Raw genomic sequence first — 24,749 nt, 5'->3', positions numbered from 1 at the left:
GACTTTATTAAAGTAATTTTTCAAGAAATTGCTAGCGGTTCCCAGGTCACTGCGCAGGGGGCTCCCGCGCCCCGGGCACACGCACTCCCTTATTTTGCCCACCCTGTTCCCCTAAGGCGGAAAGAATAGTCACTTGTGGAGTTCCTGGAAGAGAAAGGCGAGAAAGGAAGGCCAGGGACTGCCCGCTTCCCGGGCCCCGAGCCCCGATCCCGGACCGAGCCGGCCTCGCCCGCGGCCTCCAGGCTGGCGCGCCGGGGGCGTTTGGAGACTTGACCGCGTCTCAGGGGGCCGAAGTGGAGGCTTCTCGCCAAACGCGCCGCGACTGCTGCCGGGGTCCGGAGCTTCCCTGCCGTGGGCAGCAAAGTCATTGTTTGAGCCCGGGGACAATGCGGGCGCCGCGGGCCGGCGTTTGACACCTGCGCCCTGAACACAATGGCCCCGCGGCTTTTATCCGGGTTAGGGACCCCCGAAAATGAGCTGTGTTTGCAAAGAAAAATACAAAACCAGCTCTCTAGGCTGTTCCTGGTGAATTTGGGGGCTCGGATAGCTCTACAGGTATAACTGCGCCATCTTACTCCCAACTCTTTTCATTAGGGTTAAAGGGTTTTCCATAATTTATAAGGTTTTTGTGGGTTTTTTTTTTTTTTTTTTTTAACTTCCCCGGTTGTTAAGCTAACTCACTCCACGGAACCACTCGCACTTACACTATTTCGCTAGGTTTCTTAGACACAAAATGGATTCAGGTAAAGAAATTTAAACAAAAGAAAAAATAGACAAAGAATTTGTTAAAGCAGTATTAACTTTTTAAATGCTTTTTTCCTAACTTATGAAGCTATTTTTCGTATCTGTTGAAAGTGTTTTTCCACCCTAAAAATATCTGCAGAAATATTCGCCAGACATAAGTTTTTAAATGATCTCTGGTGTTTACACGGGTACGTCTAAAATATTTATTATATTGTTTTTTTTCTCTGATTCAGTGTGAATTCTCCACATTTGAAACTGTAACGGCTTTTCTCATATTTTGCTTTTGTTGCTACTTCTTTATACTGTATTACTTGGATGCACCTTTACAAATACTTGAGAATTTCGTTGACATATATAATGAATATGAAAAGTTTGCATTTCTCAGAAACATCCCTCTCAAAATCTGTGTTCTCATGAGTTTAACTTCAAAGGCTTGCTAAAATAATCACAACTTATCCATATGCTTACAAAATACCTGTTTGATTACTGGATTTTTATTCACTAAACAAAGTTAATTTTATTTGACATAGGCATCATTTAGAAATAGATTTGTTATCACATTACAATCTGTTTTGGCCTCTGCTTTCCACCATTTTTTGTTTCATCTGAAATTACTTTTTCCTTCCTTTTTTTCACATCCCATCAAGCAAATATATACATTCACATACAGTAAAGAGATACTGGCTTTTGTAAGTTAAATTTGTGACTGCATTAAATATATAGTATGTGTGGATATATTGCTTCTTTAATACTATTGTTCTGTACTATGCATTATTTTCTTGATTTTTTTTTGTTTGTTATAAATTAAAGCTCTTGTTTTTAAGCACCTATTCAACAAGCAAGGAAAGACATTGGAGAAGTTGAACACAGTTTAGACAAATAAAATTCAAAGGCACTAATACTAGCTTTTTGCATATCTGTGAGAGATGGAAACTATAACAATGTTCTTATCCAAAGCTTGAAATGTACAAGAAACATAAGAACACATTCAAAAAAGGCACTTGGGATTGTTGATGTCCGAAATTGAAATTATTTGTCCCCATTAGGTTTTGTTTGGGAGGCGGGGCTGTGGATACTTTTTCTTTTTTTTTAAACTTTATCTGCCTTACCTCAGTGGTGTGATTCTTCAGTTCCAGGAGAAAATGTCATTACATTTTAGAAAACTTTTCTAAAACTCTGAAAATTATTTACTTTATGGCTAAAAAGTCTTCCTTTTCCGGAGGGGGACACATACATTTCACCCCATTTTATGTGAAACTGAGACACTCATTCAAAAAGAAACTAATGTAGGAGAGGTTGAGACTGAAATTGGGCAAATTTAGACATTCTGATGCAGCCCCCCACCCCCCATCATTGTAGAATCAGTGAACCGAGCCCCAAGCTATATCTACTTTCCAGCGGGCCTCATGCCTTTTAAGTCGCTCACATTCTAGGAAAATGAGGGAAAGTGAAAGAAAACAAGAGCTTTTCTTTCTGCTTAATAAGAGAGAGTGGTGGTAGTGCCTTTTCATTCCTGAAGATGGGACATCTTTTGCCCTCTAACCTCGGAAGAAAGGAATGGAATGTTCTACACAGGGACCTTCACCTCCTCTTCTCCTTAGGTTCCATTTTGACCTCACATTTCTCTCAAAATTGTAGTTTGGAGAGGTGGAGAAATTAGAGTTTTGCATAGAGCATAGGCAGAACCCCTAGAAAAGAGAGTATTTCTCCTCAAACATCTTCCAGTAGCACCCTAACCATCTGCTTATCTGTCTAGTGAGGACCCCTGGAGGGCAGCCAAAATGATCAAAGGCTACATGCAGCAACACAACATCCCCCAGAGGGAGGTGGTCGACGTCACTGGCCTGAATCAGTCACACCTCTCCCAGCATCTCAACAAGGGCACCCCTATGAAGACTCAGAAGCGTGCTGCCCTGTACACTTGGTACGTCAGAAAGCAACGCGAGATCCTCCGACGTAAGTGTTTTAACCCTGCCTCTGCCTCCACTGGAAGCGACCTTTGCCCTAACTCTGACCCCTGTGGACTGCCTCCGTTTCCCCTTCATCAAGAAGGCTTCATGAGCACTTGGCAAATGGATTTGGCCTCCGTGGTTGCTGTACAATGGATTGGCTTATACCATTTTCTTCTCTCACAATCCCTTACTACCCAGCCAGTAACAAGCCCTTCTGTGTATACAATGTGCCTTGAACTTTTGAGCCCTTCCGTCCAACATCCTTTTCTTTGAAATGAAGTAGGTAACCGTGTGGAATATCTTCCCCAAAGTAAGCCAAGCATCTCCTCTTGATACATGACCACGGGTCAGAGTTTCCAAAGAAGACATCTTGTTGCAGTCAATAATATTGATCACTATTACTGCTATTTTCCTCCTCTCTGGAAAAAGTATGCATAATAGAGGGTGCTTGTGTATGTATATATGTGTGTGTGTGTGTATAATATATATATATATATTCAGAACCTGATCCAGTTCTTTGGGGAAAGGGAACTGAGTCCTGAAGCAATTTAAGGTGCTTATATCTGCCAAAACTGGTAGAGTTTGGGGACCCCAGCTGGTGACCCTGTCTGATGAAGAAGCTATGTCTGGCTAAGGCAAGGCACAACACGAGAGTCTGCATTTGGAACTCTGACCTGTCCATTCTTGTCATTCCCATTCCCATCCCAAAGTTTTCTTTCTGTCCCAAGATTACTTCCACTCAACAATACTGAGAGATTTTTGTTTTGAAGTCTAGGGAAGTTTGAATGGCATTTGAATAAAAAGAGTATGAGTGACATACTGTTTTTATTTTAGGAAAGTATACTTTGACATTATACTTTCATTAGTTTGATGCAGGCCCAGGAAAATTTTGTATCTCTTTTCACTCTCCTCACACGCTGTCCTCTGGGCCGTAGGCTTCTCTGTCTTTGTCAAGATGTTAGTTTCCACCACTTTCTGGGTTGGGCTTTTTCCCTGTGGCTGAATGGTCACTTTTAAAAATCACTTTTGTTTTCTGTTACACACCACTCTGAAGTGATTGTTTTGGTATTTATTGTCTCAATGTCTGTGGACTGACTGGTGAAGGAAATGTTTCAGGCATTCATCTCATGTGGTGGCTGTTTATGCTTTCATTGGGAGCATTAAATGGATAGATTTGAAGATGCAAAGTGAGAGCTCTTTGCTGCTTAGAGGGGCAGGTCTTTGAAAGTTTAGGTTGATACATCATCTATGGTGACTCACTCTTTAAGAATTTGTGTTCCTGACATGAAGCAACTCTCTGTAGTTCCTGGAAAGTCTTGAAAAATTCTCAGGGACCTCAGCCTCCAAAGGCCCAAGAATCCTTGGGACGCACCCAATTCAAGCCTTATGGGGCACCTCCGCTTTGAGCTGCCTCTGTGTTCAGTGAGTTTCCTCAGAAAGGAGAAGGAGGCCGGAAAGGCTGACTGGAACCTTCTAAGAAGACAAGTCTCAGAAAGTTTCTCAAGATTCTTGCAAAGGAACATTTTACAAGAATTTATGGCAGTCTGTGCAAGGGACTTGTTTGTTGTCATTGTTACTGTTGTTATTGTTTTAAAGTCACATGAGACATAAAACCGAAGAAAAATTCCTTCATTCTGTAACTATTATACAAGCATCATTATGTGCGCCAAACACTATACTAGGCTGTAGAATACGCAGGGCCTTTTCTCCAAGGACTTACAATCCAGTGAGGGAGTGGATATGTTTGTGTAAATAATGACAGCTGCTTTCTAAGAGCTGTTATAAAGATATACACAAGAGGCAGCAGAGGAATTACTAAATTGCCCAGAGACATCACGGAAGGCTTCCTAGAAGAGGTGACATTTGAATCAAATCTTGAAGGATGAATACAAGACACACAAGCATGGGATAAAAATTAGGAAATGATTGATCCCTCTGTGGAACTATCAGTAAAAGAAAAAAATTAGGAAGTAAGAGAAATAAAAGAGGGATACAAGTGACTGGGGTGGGGGGCAAGGAGAAAGAGGGGAGAAAATAAAACAATACATGATTACACATTTTCTTAAAACACTAAAAATACTTAATGGGAATGGGAATATTCATGGGCCCCTCTATACACATAGACTCTCCTTGTCCAAGATGGCCTCTGAGCTCACAAACAGACTGCCAAAGCCAACTTCTTCAAGTTCATTTTCACGGGCAATGCATATTTCTCTTCCACCTCCTGGCCCAAGTAATCCGAAAGGAAGTTGGGAAGAGTTGGTGGTGGCTGGAGGAAGGACACGTGGGAGTCTAGTTCTTCAAAATTTGAGAGAGGCTAGAGCCAAGCCCCTGAGCTCAGGGGAACCTGGATGCTTCTGAGCATCTGCAGTCAAATCCACCTGGCGCCAGGTGATGCCAGCACAAGCTGGGTTCTGAACACTGTTCAGGCTGCTGCCTTCTCAAAGGGCATGTGAAAGACTGAGGCAGCCCCCACACTCTGGGGCAGCTGTGAGTGTGTCTCCATCCCCCACAGACAAAGCTTTAGGGGTCGAATTTGTTACCTCCATATAAGTCAGATTTGAAGGGTTTTAGGGTGTGTTTCTCAGGTTTTGTTTTTAGTGAGAGGTGATGCATAGACTGGTAATTGGGAGCCTTGGAGTTCTCCAGACTGGGCTCATGTCCTGGCTCCTCTCCAAGTCCACGTGACTTTGGACAAGTCACTCCATCAGTCTGAACCTCGGTTTCTTCATCTGTAAAATGGAGATAACAATACTTCTCACATGGAGAGGTTGTAAGAATTAGATGAAGGGATTCATTTAGAGTACTTTGCATAATACCTCACCACAGAAATGGTTCAATAAATGTTAACTCTTGTTACATCTGTTCACCTCAAATGAAAAATCTCACACTGACCCCAGGTCCTTGGGATGACTCCACAGGTGTCACACGGCGTCCAACAGGGAGCAGGGAAGACACTGAGACAGGCCTCACTGAGCGGGGAGCCCCTTTCTCCCCTTGGATTCTCCCTCAAGTGCCTGCACTTAGAGAGTTGCTGTGAAGACCAAATGACATGAGAGGTGTGAACGCACTTTGAAAAGTATAACCACCAAAGGAATTTGGTAGTTATCAACATTGCCATCATCCTGACTAGGGGTAGATGCTCTAAACAACTATTTAGTGCCTCTTAAGCTTCCACCTGGTCCCATCAACAGGTAGGGAGACTGAGTGACTGCGGAATTAAGCAACTTGGCTGGGCCCCGATATATCTTTGAGTCAGTGAGATCCTGCTAGTAAGTTAGGCTGAGACTCTCTCAGGTCTCTAATGAAACCAGAGCCCTAAGGCGGTCTGAGACTCATCCAAGGTGTGTGGGGCCCAAATCGAGGGCTCTAGTGACACATCCAGTCTACCTATCGGAAGACTGCTCATTAACTTGGACAATCAGCAACTGGTTAAACAAAGCCCACCACCACCTGCAACTAGAAGCCTAAGTCCAGGCTGGTTAGGGACCCTAATCATTCCTTGTGATGGACCAAAATGGAAATGGAGTCTCAGATAGGTAGTAAGCTTCCCACTGAGTAGGATGTTATAGAGGGAATTCAAACATTAAGTAGTGGCCTGACTTGAAGCTTGGGGATTTTGGATCCAGTTGTCCAAAGGAACAAGAAGGATAGCACACACAAATAATGGTATGTCCAGACTCATGACTTCAGAGCTCATCCCGATGGGAGGCTGTAGCCTTCAACTGTCTGAGACTTGCGGAAATGACTCCAGGAAGCGAGAAAGAAAAGCATCTAGATCCAGAACATGAGACCAGGAGCTAGGAAATGAATTTGTTATGTGTCCTTGCTCACCAGAGTGCTTGGCCTCTAAGTTTATTCATCTGGTAAAACGGAATTAATCACCCCTGATGAATCCTGCTTCATGCAGATGTGAGAATGAGGATAACAAAGCTTTCTTCTTCAGTAAAGTAAATATCTGCCTGGTGTGGTGGCTCATGCCTGTAATCCCAGCACTTTGGGAGGTCAAGGTGGGAGAACTTGAGCCCAGGAATTCGAGACCAACTTGGGCAACGTGATGAGACTTCTTTTCTATTAAAAAAAAATCAAAAAAATTAGCTGGGCCTGATGGCCTATGCCGGTAGTCCCAACTACTCAGGAGGCTAAAGTTGGAGGACTGCTTGAGCCCAGGAGGCTATGGTGATCCATGATTGTGCCACTGCACTGCCTTCTAGCCTAGGTGACAGAGTGCGACTCAAAAACATAAAACATCATTGTCAATAAGTAAAGATACATATAGCAGGAATCTTCAAATTATTAACTGTTTCATATTACAGGTTATATTTCCAAGAGGTAGAATACAAAAAAAGGCAAATATCTCATTTAAATCATGTAAGCTAAGGTATCACCACCAGGCTGAGCTGCTGTCTTTCATTCATTCAACCAAAATGTATTGAGGCCAGGTGCAGTGGCTCACACCCATAATTCCAGCACTTTGGGAGGTTGAGGCAAGAGGATCACTTGAGCTCAGGAGTTGGAGACCAGCCTGGACAACATAGCAAGACTGCATCTGTACAAAAAAAAAAAAAAAAATCAAAAAATTTAGTGGAGATTGGTAGCATGTGCCTGTAGTCCCAGCTACTTAGGAGACTGAGACAAGAAGGATTGCCTGAGCCCAGGAGGTTGAGGGTGCAGTGAGCCATGATTGTGCCCCTACACTCTAACCTGGGCAACAGAATGAGACCGCAACTCAAAAAAATAAGGCAGTAAGGGTTACAATGTGCCTGGGCCCTGGGAATTAGACAGACAGGAAGCATCATTCCATCTGCATCTGTTTTTCTCCAACTCATTAAACGCCATTCCTAGAATGGTCCTGTATTTGCAGTCTTCCCTACTCACAACTTCTCAAATGTGTGGGCAAATCTGAAATCTGTATGTCTTTCCTCTGGGTTGTCTGACTCATAAATTGACCCCTGGACACATACACACACACACACACACACACACACACACACACACACACACACACACACCACTACCTTTGAAATTATTTGCCACCTAAAGAGCATCTTCTTTTTCCAATACAAAGCCCCAGCTATAGTTATTTCAAAGCATTATTCAAATGGTTGAGGTTTTGTGTTTTTCTAAGAACCCAACCTTATCATGTAGATCCCTAGGATATATGAAGAGAGAGGAGGGTTGGGGAGGGCTATTTATAGTCTCTGAATATTTTGTTTAAGTGTACATTGTACCTTTGAGCAATTTTCCTCTAGACCTGAGACTTGATTGAACTCATCTACTTGACATCAAAACATGAGAGTTCAGGATCCAGAGTGTTGCTTCATGTCTCAGGGCCAGTGAGCCAAAAGAAAAGCCAAATTATTGTTTTCTTAAAACAATAGTTGCCTGTGTCTTAGCTCCTTCAGAAAGAAAGGAAAAGGGTGGCTTTGCTGGAACAACTGAGGTGGGCAGTAGAGACCTGTCGTGAGGCCTACCCTCTGTAGCCCCACATGCAACAGGAGCATATTGCAAAGCTTGAGGGAGAGGAATAAAGGTGTCTTTGTCCATTATCTGTCTGTCTGTCTGTCTGTCTGCTGAGTGAAGGCTACAGACCCTATCAAATCTACTCCTTTCTCTTTTCAGAATTCAACCAGACAGTCCAGAGTTCTGGAAATATGACAGACAAAAGCAGTCAGGATCAGCTGCTGTTTCTCTTTCCAGAGTTCAGTCAACAGAGCCAGGGGCCTGGGCAGTCCGATGATGCCTGCTCTGAGCCCACCAACAAGAAGATGCGCCGCAACCGGTTCAAATGGGGGCCCGCGTCCCAGCAAATCTTGTACCAGGCCTACGACCGGCAAAAGAACCCCAGCAAGGAAGAGAGAGAGGCCTTAGTGGAGGAATGCAACAGGTAACACCATCAGAAGCTCACTCAAGCAGGCAGGCAAGCACGTGGACCCAAGATCTATCCCCTCAGTCCTGGGATATTGAGACACTGGTTATCCAGATAAGTGTGGCTAAATCAGGGCTTCCCAAAGCATGTTCCACAGAACCTCAATATCATTTCTTTAATAAATAAGTCTGAAAACCATCATATGGATACTTCATCTTAGAGAGTCATAACACACATTGGTATATCAAAGACTCTGAGAAGTCCTGCAGTTAGGAAACCCACATTGGTCTTTTTGAATCAGATGTTAATCACAGAATTGTTCTTCTGTGGTATACTTACTAACATCCCCCATGAATTATTATTCTAGGAAATATATTCTGGAGAATGCTAGCATAAAATATGATGCCGGTGAAATGAAAAATAATGTATTTGACCTCAACACAGGCCAGGACAAAACTATCCCATAGCCCCAGACTCTAGCTCTGGCCACTACCAGTTATCATATACCCAGTGGTCCAAAAGGGAACCTGGTAAGAGAATACGAATGGGCCAGATCTGCTCAGTCTACCCTGCCCACACTGATTCAACAGAATTATTTTTGTATATAAACAACTACCTGTAATTTTTATTTTATTTTATTTTATTTTTGAGACTAGATCTTGCTATGTTGCCCAGGTTGGTTTCAAACTCCTGGGTTCAAGTGATCTTCCTGCCTCAGACTCCCAAGTAGCTAGACTATAGGCATGTACCACTATGACCAGCTATTTTTTGTTTTAATTATTAGAAATTCTTGGAATATCTTTTTGTTTCATCTTGCCTTGTCCTCCCTGACTCCAGTTTTGACTTTCTAAAATTCCAACTATTTGCTGTAGCCAAGGTCTGTGAGCGCTTTCTCTGTCTGGGCTGGGCTGGCTCTGGCAGTGGAAGGATGTGGCCAGGGAGATCAGGCAGGGAGGCAGAGTGCTCAGCCTATGTATGCTACACAGTCCTCAGGCTCTGTTCTATCCTTCTGCTAATGGGGAGCTCTATGGCACCCAGTGGTGTCTAAGAATATCTCTTACACCTGGGTTCAGGGTTTCACCAGTACTGACAAAACTAGAGACCAGCCATCTGCATGTGTCATCCCTTATACCCTACCTAGCCTGTCCTTTGGAGGTGTTCCCAGGGTGCAGATAAGGAATCTGGCTTCCTGGTACTCTTTTGGAGGGTCTAAACTGCAAAAGAGCATAAGTACTCTCAAAGTGCTTTGAAGGGACTCAGACAGAGCCAGCAAGGGACTTTGCCTTTCATGTGGTGGGAGAAATGAGTAAATACGATGGTATCCATCTAGACCATCCTCCTAAATACGAAGGCCCTATCTGGACCCTCCTCCTAAACTGCCTGCCCTGACTTGTTCTGTTCTCCTCAGGAGCTACACAGGAGACCTAAGCCCCTGACCTCCAGGGCAGCATAGTTTGTTCCATCCCTGCATTCAGGCCCATTCCAGCCATCTTCTTCAGATGACTCCATGGTCTGGCCTTATCTCGGGACAGGCTTCTCCCAAGCCTCCTGCTCTGCCCTTGGCCTTTTCTCACTACTCACCAAGACCGTGGGACTCTATGTTTGGGGCCAACCACCAGCAAGTTTCCAGCCACCCTCACTCACCATCTCCTCTCTGTCCATCCCCAGGGCAGAATGTTTGCAGCGAGGAGTGTCACCCTCTAAGGCCCACGGCCTGGGCTCCAACTTGGTCACAGAGGTCCGGGTCTACAATTGGTTTGCAAACCGCAGGAAGGAGGAAGCATTCCGGCAAAAGCTGGCCATGGATGCTTATAGCTCCACCCAGACGCACAGCCTGAACCCTCTGCTCTCGCATGGCTCCCCCCACCACCAGCCTAGCACCTCTCCTCCCAACAAGATGTCAGGTAAGCAGCATCCGGGCCTCACTGCCTTGGTGAACACACCATCCTGGCTCTCCCCATGGGCCTCCCCTGGATCAAGACTGTTGAGAGGAGCAAATGCTTTGGGATGGTCGTAGGGCCGCTCTCCTCATATTGCCAGAATATTCTTATGGAAATATTGTGTGACTTTGGTCAGGTTTCCTCCAACTCCTTGCTCAGCCATCGTCGTGTGAGGCACAGCTGGGCCTCCAGGGGCCTTTTGCCCCATTCTTCTCTCTCTCTCTCTTCTTCTCTGTGTGTGGCTGCTGACTCAGGAGGTCAGGGTAGTCATTGGACTATACACTAAGAGGGACTGCCTTATTGGTATGCCAGGTCCAAACTGCAGACAGAGGGGTTGCTGGTGCATGATCCATCACTGTGATGGAAAGCAGCACTCTGGCCACCCTCCTCCACCCCTGACCATCTCCAACCCCAGTACTCTGTCCAGCTCCAGCAGGAGCAGCCCACTCTACTGGCAGCCTCTGTTTGGTGGCTTCTGTGCTCCATCACAGAAGGGTGGGTCCGTCACTTAACATTTTTGCAGTGAGGAGCTGGCCCAAACCAACTGAGTACCTAATCGATTGTGCTTGATTGAGTGCTACTGTGTACCATGCGCTGGCCTGGATTCCGAGACCACTGCTGCGGGGTTTGGGTTTGTCATGATGGACTCCTACATCCTCATTAGGGGGAAGCTCCCTGACATGTGGAATGCTGTATCGCACACAGTCTGGACTTGAGTACTTCTTCTGAGCCTTCGATCTTCTGGAAAAACTGGCTTCTCAGAATTGGAGTGCCTACTGGGGTCTTTTAGTGCCCATGTAGATGAAGCATGGCCTCTCTACCTGCTCTGGGGAAGGGCTTGCAGAAGGAAAGCCAAGCATCATTTCTAACTCTGGGGTGACTCACAAACCTGTTCCTCCACTCACCTCTGGTTGCCCTTCTGATGGGAAAGTCCTGAGAGCTGGGGGTTGACCCAAGTGTTGAGGTCACCAAAGCCACCAGGACAGGCTCAGGGCCCCCAAATGGGCAGTACACAGGAATTCGTTCCATGCCTGCCATGCCCTCTTATAGCATGACCTCTTCCAGGATCTCTGGGAGACAGTGTCCAGCATGAAGCCTGGGCCAGAGCTGGGAGTTTTTCTAGGTCCTGCTCCCCCCGAGGGGAAGGGCTCAGCCATACAAGGACAAAGTTTGGGTTAGTCTTGAGAAGCAGAGAAGCCCCCAGGCGAATGCTGACCCAATTGCAGAGTAACTTAGCCCCTGCGTGGAATTACAAAGTGGGGGTTCATAGGGTAGTGGCAAATGGCACGTGGTTGGCACTGAACAGGACCATAGCACTGGCCCACCACAGTGATCTACAGAGCCAAATCTGGGAGCTGCAGGGGGCGTGGTTGGGGCAGGGGGCATTATTGAGAAGACAATGGCCATTGTGCTGGGACCTGTGATCTCCACACCAAAGTCAGGGAGCCTGCAAGCCAAACAAAGGCCCAGCAGCCTTCTGACAAGCTGGGGCTATGCTGAGGTCACCACAGGGTCGTTAGCTTAGGCGGTCTGCATTCTGATGGGAGACCCAGAGAACTGAGCTGGAGGGATGGGGGGCAAGGTACTGGAGGCTGGGCAGGAAATGTGGCCTATGTACCCTCTGATTGGAGTCTAAGAAAGACATGTCCCACTGAAAGTGGATTCTCTGGGGTGTCCCAGAAGTCTGGATCTTTCTAAAAACCATGGAATGTTAGGACTCAGAGGTCCAGACTTTAAGGAAAGAAACGGTGTTCCAGAAAGAGGGCAGTGATTTGCCAGAGTAACACAGAGCAATGGGAGCCAAACAAGGCCTGGGACTCAGGTCTGCTGATTCCCGCTCTGTACTTTCCCACAGCACAGATATTCATTGAGTTCCTACTGAATCCTGACCATATACTAGTGATGGATAAGACCCACATCGCTGCCCTTGGGAGTGTGTTGTCTAGTCAAGAAGACATCAGACCAGCGTGGAGTCCCCAGAACCAGCTGGGGATCAAAGTTGCCTTTGGGGGCTTTGAGGGTCTTTCTAGGCAGAGAGAGACCCTACTGATGCTTCTGAAGTAGCAATTATGAGACACTCCATATATTCTCAGTGACTACCTTCCCTCTGCCTTAATTTACACTCAGGGCTCCTCAAGATGGTCTTTGTCCCAAGTCCAGGGACTGATTTCTCTGGGTGTAAGGTTGAGTCTTGGTTCTAACCAGCCAGGCTAAAATGATGGCTAATTTATATACCTCCTCTGGGTCTGAATTTGCTCTCTGTGAAGTGGAGAAATAGTACCTGCTCATAGGGTACATGTAAGGATTAAATGAGTGGCTGCGTAAACACCACCTTCCCAATAACCCATGCCACCGTCATCATCATCGCTCTGATTATTAGAGAGTATTAAACAAGTGGCAGTGGAAAGAATAGTAGGCCCAAGAAATCAATTTTCTTTTTAATGTCACACACTGGGGCGTTCTTCCTAAGAGACAATGAGATGTGCCCTGGCCCTGGGACTGGAAGCAGTGGCAGCAGCTGTGCTGGTGTCTGGGGCACAGGATGCTGGGATTGGAGCCTTGTGTCCCTGTCTCAGGATGGCACATGTGCCATGATGGGGTTCCTAGGTCAGGCACCCAGGCAGCCAGCAAGCTGCAGCCCTGGCACCCAAGGAAGGCTTCTGTTGGTAGAGTCACACAATGCACTTCCCAGCATGGTGCCACAGCCCAGGTGTGGTCTCGAACCAAGCCCAAAACATCACTGAATGCAGAATACAAAAAGAGCTCTGTGTTGCTGAGGAGAAACCAACATCCAGAGTCAACACTAGCAAACTTTAAAGGCTTCGCCCAGTTCCCCTACCCCCTACTCCCTTCCCTCTCCTCTCTCCAAACATCAGCACCTGAGCCGAGAAGGCTGGCAGTACCTTGGCAGCAATTCTTTCCCCAGAACCTTCTTCCTGGAAAGGCAGGGCACCCTTCCTCTAACTGAGCCCCTTCCTTCCCAGCCATGCCTACCATGCTGTGGACTACTTGCCCATGATGACCAGAGTGTGACCCTGGTTCTGGAATGTCCGGCACAATAGGGGTGGCAGGAGGAGCACTTTGCCTTTGTCAGCGGCTGATTGGTTACAAGGTGCCCTACAAACACATTGTCAGCAGAATCAGCTGTTTTCAGCGTTGCCCCTCCTGGCTTTACAATCACGCAGCAGCATGCAGTCAAGGGTTGTCATGGCTTTGTCTCCCTTATGCATGCTTAATTGACAATTAAGTTGGGGCTTTGAACCAGCCTGGCTGCCGCTGATGGGCCTTCATCTTTCCAGTGAGTGTCACAGGGGCACCCTTTGTTTGCTCTTCTTGGGGGCCTGAAGTTACTGTAGCAGGCTGTGGGCAGCCATTTATCTTCAGCCTGGAAGGCCTTTATCTGCCCCCACCCCCCATTCCAGCTCTCGCCAGCAGGAGCTGTCCCTGGTTATAGGCCCCATGACAGCCCATTCTGGGGCCATTGAGCAGGCCCGGAGTGATGGCCTCTACCTCCATTCTGGAGATGAATCAAGAGAAAGGCCCCCAAAAGGTCAGAGGGCAGAGCTGCAGCAAGGAAAAGGACTGGTTGGAGACTGGTGCTTGTATTGATTGACTCCAGGAGGAGGAGGAGGAAGTTGGCGTGGAATGGGAGTTAGGCTAGCCTTGGCCCAAGCCATGGGATCTGCTGTGTGAACGGTGGTGGCCTTGCCCACTATATCGTTTGCTCCAGTCTGCAGCAAACTCACCTGGTTACTGCTTTGAGGAGGCAAAGGAGGGGAAGGTGTCTTCATCAGCTTTCACACTCCCACACATAATGTCCTCACTCTTGTATCACCTTTTGAGAAGTGGGGACTCATTCTCTGGAAAGAAAGTGAGGCACAGACACAAGAAGAGGCCTCTCCAGAACCTTCAAGGATTCTGAGCCACATTCTCTTTACCTAAGAGAATTTATTTCTGTAGCTGCTACTCATCCTTTTCTTTGAGTCCTATTCCTCCCTCTCCAAGCCTAGTGGACTTGACTTCTCCCTGACACGAGTCAGAGCTTGAAAAACAGACAGTCTTGCCTCCCGCCTCTCCCTCAGCCCCTCTCACACCTCTTCCCAAGTCACTTGCAGGAATCTAACCCTGGGTCTTAGATAAAGCCAGGGTACCTGTGCAAATGCTATTTTTCCCCCTGACACCAAAAACTGCAGGACCCAAGGAAATCTCAAGAGTTTCCAGTGGCAAGGTTGTAAGTAACTATGACAACTAGTTTTGATGAAGCACTTCCTAGATGCCAGGCTCTGGGCTGAGCACCTACATGCAACATCCTATTTGACCTTCTCAACATTCTTGTAGGGTGGAAACCATCTGTAGTGTTATCCCCATTTTGCAATCAAGGGAAGTGATATATTTAGAATGTAAGTAATTTGCCCAAGTTTACATAGTTAGTAAGTGGCAGGGACAGGCTCTGAGCTGTAACCTACTGTCCATGTCTTTTTGCTTTATGCAGATGCTAAGAACTTTTCAGACCTGAAAACCAGCACGCATGTGTGCGCATGCACGCACACACACGCACACCCTCCCCCACAGCTTTTCTTTTCCCACATTCCTATTGTTTCCCTTTGCATGATACAGAGGCTTTGGGAGAGACCATGGCCAAAGGGGTGGGGAAAGGAGGGGGGTCTGCCAGTCTGGCTAGTTTACTGCTTCCTCCCCAACCATTGCCCTGACTAAGGTGGATTCTGTGCCCTGTCCATGGAAGAAATCAAAGCCCCCTTCTTTCATGACCCCATCCCCATCTGTGTGGGGATTTGAACTGCCCTTGCAGTCGGCACTGTCTGGGGCACTAAATGCCTTAACAACTTAATAGGGCTTCTGAGACAGTGCAGGCACCTCAGCTCACCTCTGGGAGCCCCGCCCCCTCCCTGGGCAGCAGACAAGGGGAGGGGGTTTATGAGGGCAGTTGTAAAAATATTCATCTCAGCAGCAGAGGTCCCATAGTAAAGAAGGCCCATTGTCCCTAAGTAGTAGATTATTTCAGTTGCCTTGAAATATCTGCTATTGTAGGAAAGACTTTCATACTGACTTGAGGTTTAGTGGTAGATACTGCTCCAATGTTTTCCATCTTAGGGACTTTATCTGACTGCCATTTTATCTCTTGAAGGTCATTTTATCTTTCGGGTACCACCCCATTGGCTGCCACTAGATTGGAGAAGACAATCAGGATATGAAAGAGATTAAGAGGCCCAACCTTCCGAGCATTCTGCTGTCAACCTTTCCCTGATAGGGGACCAATCCTGGTCTGCATACAAAGAAACCGGGATACTGGGCTGGTGGGGCTCCAGGCCTCTGCACAAAGGGGTCCAGAGATACCTGAGTCCTATCACCTAAGGCAGCCCTACTGGTCATGCCTAATCCCCCAAAGGATTCAAGGATTCCTTGCTCCTCCAGTCAGCTCTGAGGAGGAAGGAGGCTGTCTGTAAGCATAAAGCCTTGACCTGTAACTCACTGGAGAAGTGCTCTTGGAGTCTGTTTGTTGAAGGTTAGATGGGAAGTGACAGGAATTTGGAGAAAATTAAGCACCAGAGGTGCAGAGGGGCAGAGATCTGTGCAAGGGCCTTTGAAGCTGCCTGCTTAATGGAAAGCAACAAGATCTGGCCTCACGCCTCTACCCACTTTTCAAGGGGGAAGTACAACACAAATGAGGAAGAAAAAGAGAAATATGTGTATGTGTGTTATAATATGTGCTATATATATTTATATATAGTATATTGCACACATATACATATAGTATATATAAAAAGAATATAGCACCAAAATAAAGTCAAATGAAGCAGTCAACAGTGGTTATCCTCCTAGCTGTACTCTTCTCATAAAGAACCAAATAGTAAATATTTTAAACTTTTCAGGGCCTACTGTCTCCATCACATCTTCTCAACTTAGCCTTTATGGCACAAAAGCAGCCATAGGCCATATGTAAATTATTGAACAAAGCTGTCTGCCAGCAAAACTTTATTTTATGGGGACTGAAATTTAAATTTCATATACTTTTTATAGATCACAAAATAGTCTTCTTTTGATTTTCTTCCAACTATTTAAAAATGTAAAAGCCATTCTTAGCTTGTGGGTCATATAAAAATGAGTTGCTGTGGCCAGTTTGCTCTAGGACAATAGTTCTTAAACTTTGCCACACTTTAGAATCACCTGGGGAACTTCCAAAAATTCCAATACTCAAGCTGCACCCCAGCTCTATTAAATCAAAATCTCTGGGGAGTGGGACCAGGCATCAGTAGATGTTGAAACTACTAAAACCCAAGTGCAACCAAGTTTGAGAAACAACTATAACATAAAGCCTCTCAAATATTAAAGTGCACGTTGATTATCTAGGGGTGGGGGGCTAAAATGCAGATTCTGATTCTATAGGCCTGGGGTGAGGCCTGAGTTTCTGCATTTTTAACAAGTTCCTAGGTACTGTTCAAGAGGGTGGTTCAGGGACCACACTGAGTAGTAGGGATCTTGGAGCTCCTCAATTAACAACCCATTTCCCTTTGTCTCCCAACCTGCCTTTGCCTCACCATCACCAGCCCCCCACCCCCAACATTTAATATGTTCTGATGATACTCTGGGCAATACCCTTTTAAATCCAGTGGGCACAGCAACAAAATCATAGGCTGTGGAAGCAGACCTGAATTCCAGCCTCAGCTTGGCCACTTATTGCTGTGTGACCTGGGAAAGTCTCTGGAATCTCTGAGCCTCAGTTTCTTGATGTGTGGGGACATGCAGATGTTGGAAGAATTCAATGAGATAATATATATATGTAAAACTCCCTGCACATAATAGGCTCTCATAAATGGTAGCTATAATCATTTCAGCAGAGCCTTGTTTTGTCTTTTTGTTTTTGTTTTCCCCTCTTTTCTTGTCCCCCTTGGAGGTTTTGTTCAATCCTGATTTTTAGAGAATTTGAGTATTTCCAACCAGATGCTCGTCTTGGTGTTTACAGCAAACTCAGGCTGGCTTCTTGTAGTCCAGTTTCCCATTCTTCCTAGAAGGACTGCTCTGTGACATGGATAAGGCATATTGAGTGCCATACGGCATTTAGTACAAATACAGGCAACAGTGAGAGGAAGTTAGGAAGCACCATGGATTGTAGGGGTGGAGTGGTTCATGACCATGTAGCAGGAGGTCAGGTTCATAAGATGACTGTGAATTTCCTGTACCTAAGAGGACATTTTCCTCCTTTAATTAAAGGAGGTGTGAGTATCCCGCTTGTGTGTATTGCTTGTTAGTAATTAGCCCTGGGAACTTGCCAATTACCAGCGGGTGTGGTTTGTTCCTGGTGGAGACTGCATCTGAGAAGCTTAATGGCCTTTGTTCTTAGAAGGGAAGCCCCCTAAACTTCAGGCAAAGGAACATTAAGGAGAGGATGCACACAACCCGGCAGTGAACATAGGGAAACCTTGGAAGCGCCTAAGGGCTGATTTTTCTGGAAGCCACTTCCCTCAACCTGTGAGCATGCATCTACTTAAGATTCCTTCCTATTACCCACTGCTCTGGCGTCAGCAGCCTCCACAGTAGATGCTTGTGTGAGTTCAACCACTGAAGAGTCAACTAGCAAGGAAGCACTCGGTCCCTCTAACATTTTGGAGAAGTCAGGAGCCAAGTTTCTCAGAACTCATACTCTGAATGTCCTCCCCAAATGGAACACCATGCAGATGGTCTTAGCATTTCACACAAGGGAAATCTGCAGGACCCGAGGTAAGCTGGTTATAGGTAGTCACCTCTCAGGACAAGACTCAGATGGGTATGTCTGGGTAGCAAGGTATAGTGCCTAAATCAGCTTAGCTTGAGTTGTGGTTCTGTTACTATCTGGTACTGTGGCCTCCAACAAGTTATTAGCTTCTTTGTGCCTCAGTTTCTTCATCTATAAAATAAGGTTCCCAATACCTATCTCCTTAGGGCTGCTGTAAGTCTTAAATATGATAAAATGTACCCAATGCCAAGGAGTACCTGACAGGGAAGGTTAGCTGTCATTGCAGCGATATTGGATTGACTCAGGAATCTTCAGAGTGTTGAGAGAGAGGAAGCGCTTTGGACTTCCCTAGGTTCTTGACAAGGTTGTAGCTTTGAAGTTTTACCCTCCATGGAAAGATTTTCCTTTCCATGAATGCTGCTTGTCATTTGAGACATCATAAACAATGAAACCCAAGAATTAAATCTCCTGCTCAGACTACTAATGAGCAGGGGTGACCTTGGGACAATCATTTAACTTCTTACGGATTCTGGCAAATGAGGCTGTTGGATGAGGGCCTTTCAGCTCTGACGGGTTATTGTCTGGAGACTGTGGGCTGTGTCCAGTCTTGGGGCCCATGACTCTGCTGCTTGAAGTGCAGAGGGAGGCTTGCCATTGTGATAGTTTATTGTTAAGCTCATCATCTGTCTCTCATCCTCCTTCCCTCCCTTACTCTCTCGCTCCTTTCCTGGTTCAGGAACTGTGTGCTGTTAGAAGCCTTCCACCTTTATTAGGGATCATTAGAGCTTTACAGCACTGCAGATCGGGTGGGGCCAGTCACAATAAACAGATTTATAATGGGTATAAACGAGACACCTACAATTGCTGGAGGTTAACACTTTCAGGGCCTTTGAGTGGCAGCCGGCATGCCCATGCCTTCTGGCCCCGTCCACTGCAGGGTGCCACTTCCTGGTCAGCACCTGTTGGACTGAGTTGGCAATGAAGCCCAAGTGTGTTTTTGTTCAGCAAAGGTGGAAAACCCTTAAACAATGTCTATTTGTATAATACCAGTTTGCATGATGGGCACAAAATGCTTTATCTCAAAGTGTTTTATGGGTGGAAATAGAAATGAATAGCCTATCTTCCTTGTTGTCTGGAACCCTACTGCCAGGTGAAATATAGGTTTGCATCCCTACCTGTAAAATCTTCTTACCATGAAGAAGAAGGTTCCTGCAGTCTGTAACCACCTGACTCATTAAGTATGTATTCTGAATGGTAGAATTGCAGGCTGTACCAACATCTAAACCCCATCTAAACTGGGATTCAGGAGACCAGAGTCAGGGGTGACCTTGGGACAATAATTTAACTTCTTACAGATTCTGGCAAGTGAGGCTGTTGGATGAGGGCCTTTCATCCCAGTTACATTTCTTCACTTCTGTGCCTCCTGGCACATGGCAGGCACTCCATGTATTTGGGAAATGAAGATATCTATTATACAAGGCTTCCTGTCAAAGCTTAATGCATACATCCCTGTGCCTCCTGGCATGTGGCAGGCACTCCATGTATTTGGGAAATGAAGATATCTATTATACAAGGCTTCCTGTCAAAGCTTAATGCATACATCCCCTGTTTTATAAGTTTACTATTCAGTTTGAGGGTTAAACTGAGCATGGAAGCATGGATTTAGTTTCATTTTACATAACATGTCTATATTATTATCTGAAACATATTTTCTCTTTTCTAGAAACACTATTATCCAGCTCCACCCCTATTAATTTTGCTTAACTACTCCATTTACAAAATAATGTCAACATTGAATTCTACCCGAAAGCTATCAAAGAACATACACCTTATGACTCTCTCCCTAATGTTCTCTTCATTTAATTTACAAGTTTAGTCTACTCATTTAGTTTAGTTCTACTGGTTAATTTAACGGTCTGCTATGTTAGTTCTTTTTATGACATCCTATCAGTATCCCTAGGGCAAGACAAGAGCGAGAACTGCTTTTCCTGAGTTTCCATTGAGTGACATGAGATCTAGAAAGGGGATTGGACTCACTGCAAATCAGAGTCAACTGGAGAGACAAAAACAAAACTCCCCAGCTCTAGGAAGCCATCAGTTCCCTGGTGATGCTCCCTGAGCACTTGACTGGTGCTCCTGTTCTTCTAGCAGAATGGAAGCCAATAAACATCCACCTTCCAAGGTCTCAGTGCCCAACACCTGCTGCTTCCTGGGACCCACATCCATGGACCCGCTGGATGATCAGTGGCTGCTATGATGGTGATGATGATGATGATGATGATGATGATGCTGATGGAGATGCCCTAGGCGACAGTGATGAAGAGGCCAGGGTCTGGCCAGGCAAAGCCCCATAATGAGGCAGCTCTGACACTTGCCAGCCCTCAAAGGATCTTCTTTCTGGGTGTTATCCCCCAGTAGGGTCCTGCTTATGAATAGGCCTCAGTGGAAAACCTCTCTTTTCTAAAGCAATTTTATTGGCCCTTCAGTCACAATACAGATGTCTGTTTATAGGACCTTACTTTTGTGTGGACACCCAGTGGCTGAGTCTGCTGATGGCTTTACAACCTTTCTCCCTTTGCCCATACCCACTAGGAGCATCACCATTCTCCTTGTCAGCCAAGCCTAGAGGCCTTTGTTGCAGCCATATCATCCCTGCCCGCAAAGGCAGCCTCTCAGAAAAGACTGGACCCCAGGAGCCAGACTGCAGCAGAGTACCATCTGGCCCCACAGGCTTTAGGCCTAACAATGTCCACCATTAACACTTTTTTGTTTTACCCTAGTTTCTCTAGAGAAAAAGGCATGAATGTTACTCATGTTGCCACAGTAAATTCCCATTAATTGACCTTTCTCCTTACCTCCAAAATCAACCAATGGGCCTCAAAATGGGTTCTAACATGTAAGTCTAAATTTTGGGTTCCCACCCACAGCCCCAAATCTTTAGAAATGGTCAGCTAATGGAGGTGCCATCCTCCTTAAAAAGTCCTAGGTAATAGGTCTTATGCTTAGGCCTCAAGAAGCAGAGAATGAGTAGACTCCCCCAGGCATCCTATTGGCCATTTTTGCATAAGATAATGCATTGTCTGAGGTCTCATGGGTGATAAGGAAGTCCTACCTGGTGCAGTGGCTTACATCTGTAATCCCAGCACTTTGGTAGGCCTAGGCAGGAGGATCACTTGAGACCAGGAGTTCCAGATCAACCTGGGCAACACAGTGAGACCTCATCTCTACAAAAATAATTTTTAAAAAATTAGCCAGGCATGGTGGTGTGCACCTATAGTGCCAGCTACTCAGGAGGCTGGGGTAGAAGGATTGACTGAACCCAGGAGGTCAAGGCTGTGGTGAACCATGATATCACACCACTGCATCACTACCTTCCAGCCTAGGTCACAGAGTGAGACTCCAAATCCAAAAAAAAAGGAAGTCCTGCTGTATCATACTTGCTCCTCAAGGCACCCACCACGTTCCTTCAAATAGGAAACTACCAAATCTGTAGATTCTTTTTTTTTTTTTTTTCAAGTTGAAATCTCACTCCGTCACCCAGGCTGCAGTGCAGTGGCATGCTCACAGCCACCATAGCCTCAACCCACTGGGCTCAGGCGATCTTTCTGCCTCAGCCTTCCAAGTAGCTGGAATTACAGGCGCACGCTACCACACCTGGGTAATTTTTTAATTTATTGTAGAGATGAGATCTTGCCAAGTTGCCCAGGCTGGTCTCAAACCTCTGGGCTCAGGCAGTCCTCTCATCTTGGCCTCCCAAGGTGCTAGGCTTACAGGCTTGAGCCACCGCACCCGGCCTGTAGAGTCTATTTTTCCAATTTTGATTATATTTTACTCTCTCTCTCTCACTTTCTCTATCCTTCTCTTTTACTCCTCTTTCTGCTTCCTTAAAAAGAATGTTTACCTCCCCCTAACTACAGAAACATCGGGAGATTTGGAGTCATGTCTTCACTACTCAACAGACTCAGTGTGAGGGCATGGAGCCCTTGGTCAGAGTTGAAGCGATGAATTTGTTCATCATTTACTCTTTAAAAAAGGTTTATTGAATGCCTAGCATGGGCTAGGCTCTGTAGGTGCTACGAACAAAAAGGAGAAGACTGACACGGTCCTGCCCTGATGGAGTTTATATTCCAGTGAGGGATGCAGCCCAAAAGCAAGTAAATAAATCCATAAAATCATTTCAAACTATTAGAGGACTGATGGGGAAGGAGGGAAAGGGTCAGCTCCGCAGTACCACTGGCTTGCTGGGAGACCCCTAGCAAGAGATAGTAAACTTAGTCCTGTCTGAACCTCAGTTTCCCACACTGTTAAGTGGGCATCTGTGATACATGGAGAAGCAGGCAGTGTAAAAGACTCACATATGTGAGGACTGCCCGAATTCTCAAGTGCCTGGCTAGTTTCTTTCACCTGCAGCAGCAGCAGTCTTCAAGCTGAAGTGTTCCTTGCAAACCACCTGATGTTTGCTTGCAGAATCTGGCTATCTGGTAAGGGTAAGGCATGGTAACAAACGCAGACCTCCTAGGGGAGGACACGCTGAGTTTCTATTGCTCTTCTGCCTCCCAACATGTGCACTTTTTCCAGGTGTACCCTGCACATTAGCTTCTGTTCTCAGCCTAGATGCTTTTGATGAAAGACTTTTTTTTTCCTTTTCTTGGTTACATTTGCTTTGATTTTTTTTTAAATAAGAAAACCAGTTTGTGGGCTTCCCTTAAGTATCACTCAACTCTTACTCCTTGAGTCAAGAATGTTTACCGTTCCTGCAGGCCTGTCATTGTTTCTCCTCTTATGAAGAGCTCCCAATGAAGCCACCTTGGGTAGAAAGGGATCTGGAATTGAAACCAGTCTGCACTTAAATAGCTTTCATCTTGCACCAGCTTTTTCTTCCCAGACTTTCAGACTTTTAATGTCCTGAACTCTTCACAAAAATGAATCTTTATTCTCAGTGACGTGGAAATAGAAATAACTGGCAAATGTCCCGTGTTACAAATGAGGAAACTGAGGCAGCAGTGCTAACTCCTTTGAAAGCTTTCGCTTCTGGAGTTCTTGGTTTCAAACTGGGGAATTGTTCCCATTCTTTTATTCCAAATGAGCATCTCAGAAGTTCACCAGACTGAATCATTTATCTCTCTGTCTCAATCCTCAAGAAAGGTAAGTTGTAGCCAGGCATGGTAGCTCATGCCTGTAAATTCTAGCACTTTTTGCAGACCAAGATGGGAGGATTGCTTGAGCTAGGAGTTCAAGATCAGCCTAGGCAACATGGCAAGACCTTGTCTCTGCAAAAAAATAATAATAATAAGCCAGGCGTGGTAGTGTACAACTGTGGTCCCAACTACTTGGGGGGCTGAGGCAAAAGGACTGCCTGAGCCCAGGAGGTCAAGGCTGCAGTAAATCATGATCCATGATCGTGCCACTGCACTCCCGCCTGGGCAACAGAGTGAGACCTCCACTCAAAAAAAAAATTTTTTTTAAAGAAAAATAACTTGTGTTTAGGGTGAAGGTAGAGTTATCAGGATGTAGTACACGGCTCATCAAGACCAACCCAATCCCTTCTGGTCCTCTCTCTGGTACAATGTTTTGGCTTCATAGGAAAGACAGCTCTGTCTACTCGTAATTTATGGACACAGCTATTTCCTTTTGGAAGAGCTTTCTCCTTTGCACAGTCCCTCCTGTCTGAGTTTAAATTCCCAGTGTCCAGACCCAGCAGGGTTGGGCTATGCTCTGCATGAGGTTAGGAACACAGGGGAAGAATGCATGTGGCAGAGCCCCGGCCAGTTGAGTAATGTTTACTCTGTTGGTGGCTGAGACGCTCACTGGCGCTGGCAGAGGTCCACCAGCCAGAGGAACATTCCTGCATTATCAGGGATGGGAGGTTGACTCTGAAATGTCAAGGGTGAAAGGCATCCCATCAGATTCTGGGTACAGCTCACAGACCCCAGTGAAAGCAACCCTCAGGCTTCGGTGCCAAAGGCCGCATGGGAGGCAAGCCGAGCTCCACATGGCCTAAGCATCCCCACTCCCCTCCTCTCTTCTTACTGAAAGAGCAACTCTGGTCACACTTTCCTGACCGATGCTGCTCTTCTGTTTACCCAGTAGGACCAGTGCTTCTCTGATACTGTTTTATTCGTTCATCATTCTGGTTTCTGGGGAAGGAAGATATCTGTGTACCCGTTTTACAGACAAAAATGCCAAGGCCCAAAAGATGACTGACCCAGAATTATCAGAGACTTGAAAGAGAGAGAGAGAGAGAGAGAGACACTGAGAATCTGTTGAAGCATCTAGAAGCTGGTATCCTGTTTTATCTCTAAAATTGTGGACTTGGGGTCTCGGCTGTTTTGGGAAGCTTAGAGCTGGATAAGTTATCCAGTGCTCTATGAGCTGTAGTTCTAGCCCTGGAAGCACAGGTTTCAGAAAAGTCTCTGTGGTTAATGACACTCTGAGCATCTGCTCTCTGGGGTTCTCCTGTGAGGCAGTTCTGTCTGTCCTTGAACACATGTGCACAACTGGTTCTGTGTAAC

At 45.9% G+C, this 24,749-nt stretch overlaps 1 protein-coding gene across 3 annotated transcripts in view; it reads left to right on the top strand.

Moving 5' to 3' along the window:
- HNF1B (HNF1 homeobox B) overlaps positions 1-24,749 on the top strand; it is a 56,851-nt gene that overhangs the window by 2,499 nt on the left and 29,603 nt on the right. For 2 of the 3 annotated variants that reach the window (XM_008066965.2, XM_008066964.2), the window contains exons 2-4: positions 2,501-2,700; positions 8,397-8,583; positions 10,234-10,469. In XM_008066965.2, the coding sequence (XP_008065156.1) occupies positions 2,501-2,700; positions 8,397-8,583; positions 10,234-10,469 (623 nt within the window). Of the gene's footprint in view, positions 1-2,500; positions 2,701-8,318; positions 8,584-10,233; positions 10,470-24,749 lie in introns of all 3 variants that reach the window. The other variant, XM_008066963.2, reaches the window with a different exon arrangement.

This window comes from Carlito syrichta, unplaced genomic scaffold (assembly GCF_000164805.1).
Source record: "Carlito syrichta isolate Samal-C Ts95f unplaced genomic scaffold, Tarsius_syrichta-2.0.1 Scaffold309200, whole genome shotgun sequence".
Classification (NCBI taxonomy): Eukaryota; Metazoa; Chordata; class Mammalia; order Primates; family Tarsiidae; genus Carlito; species Carlito syrichta.
This window is presented reverse-complemented; position numbering and strand designations above follow the sequence as displayed.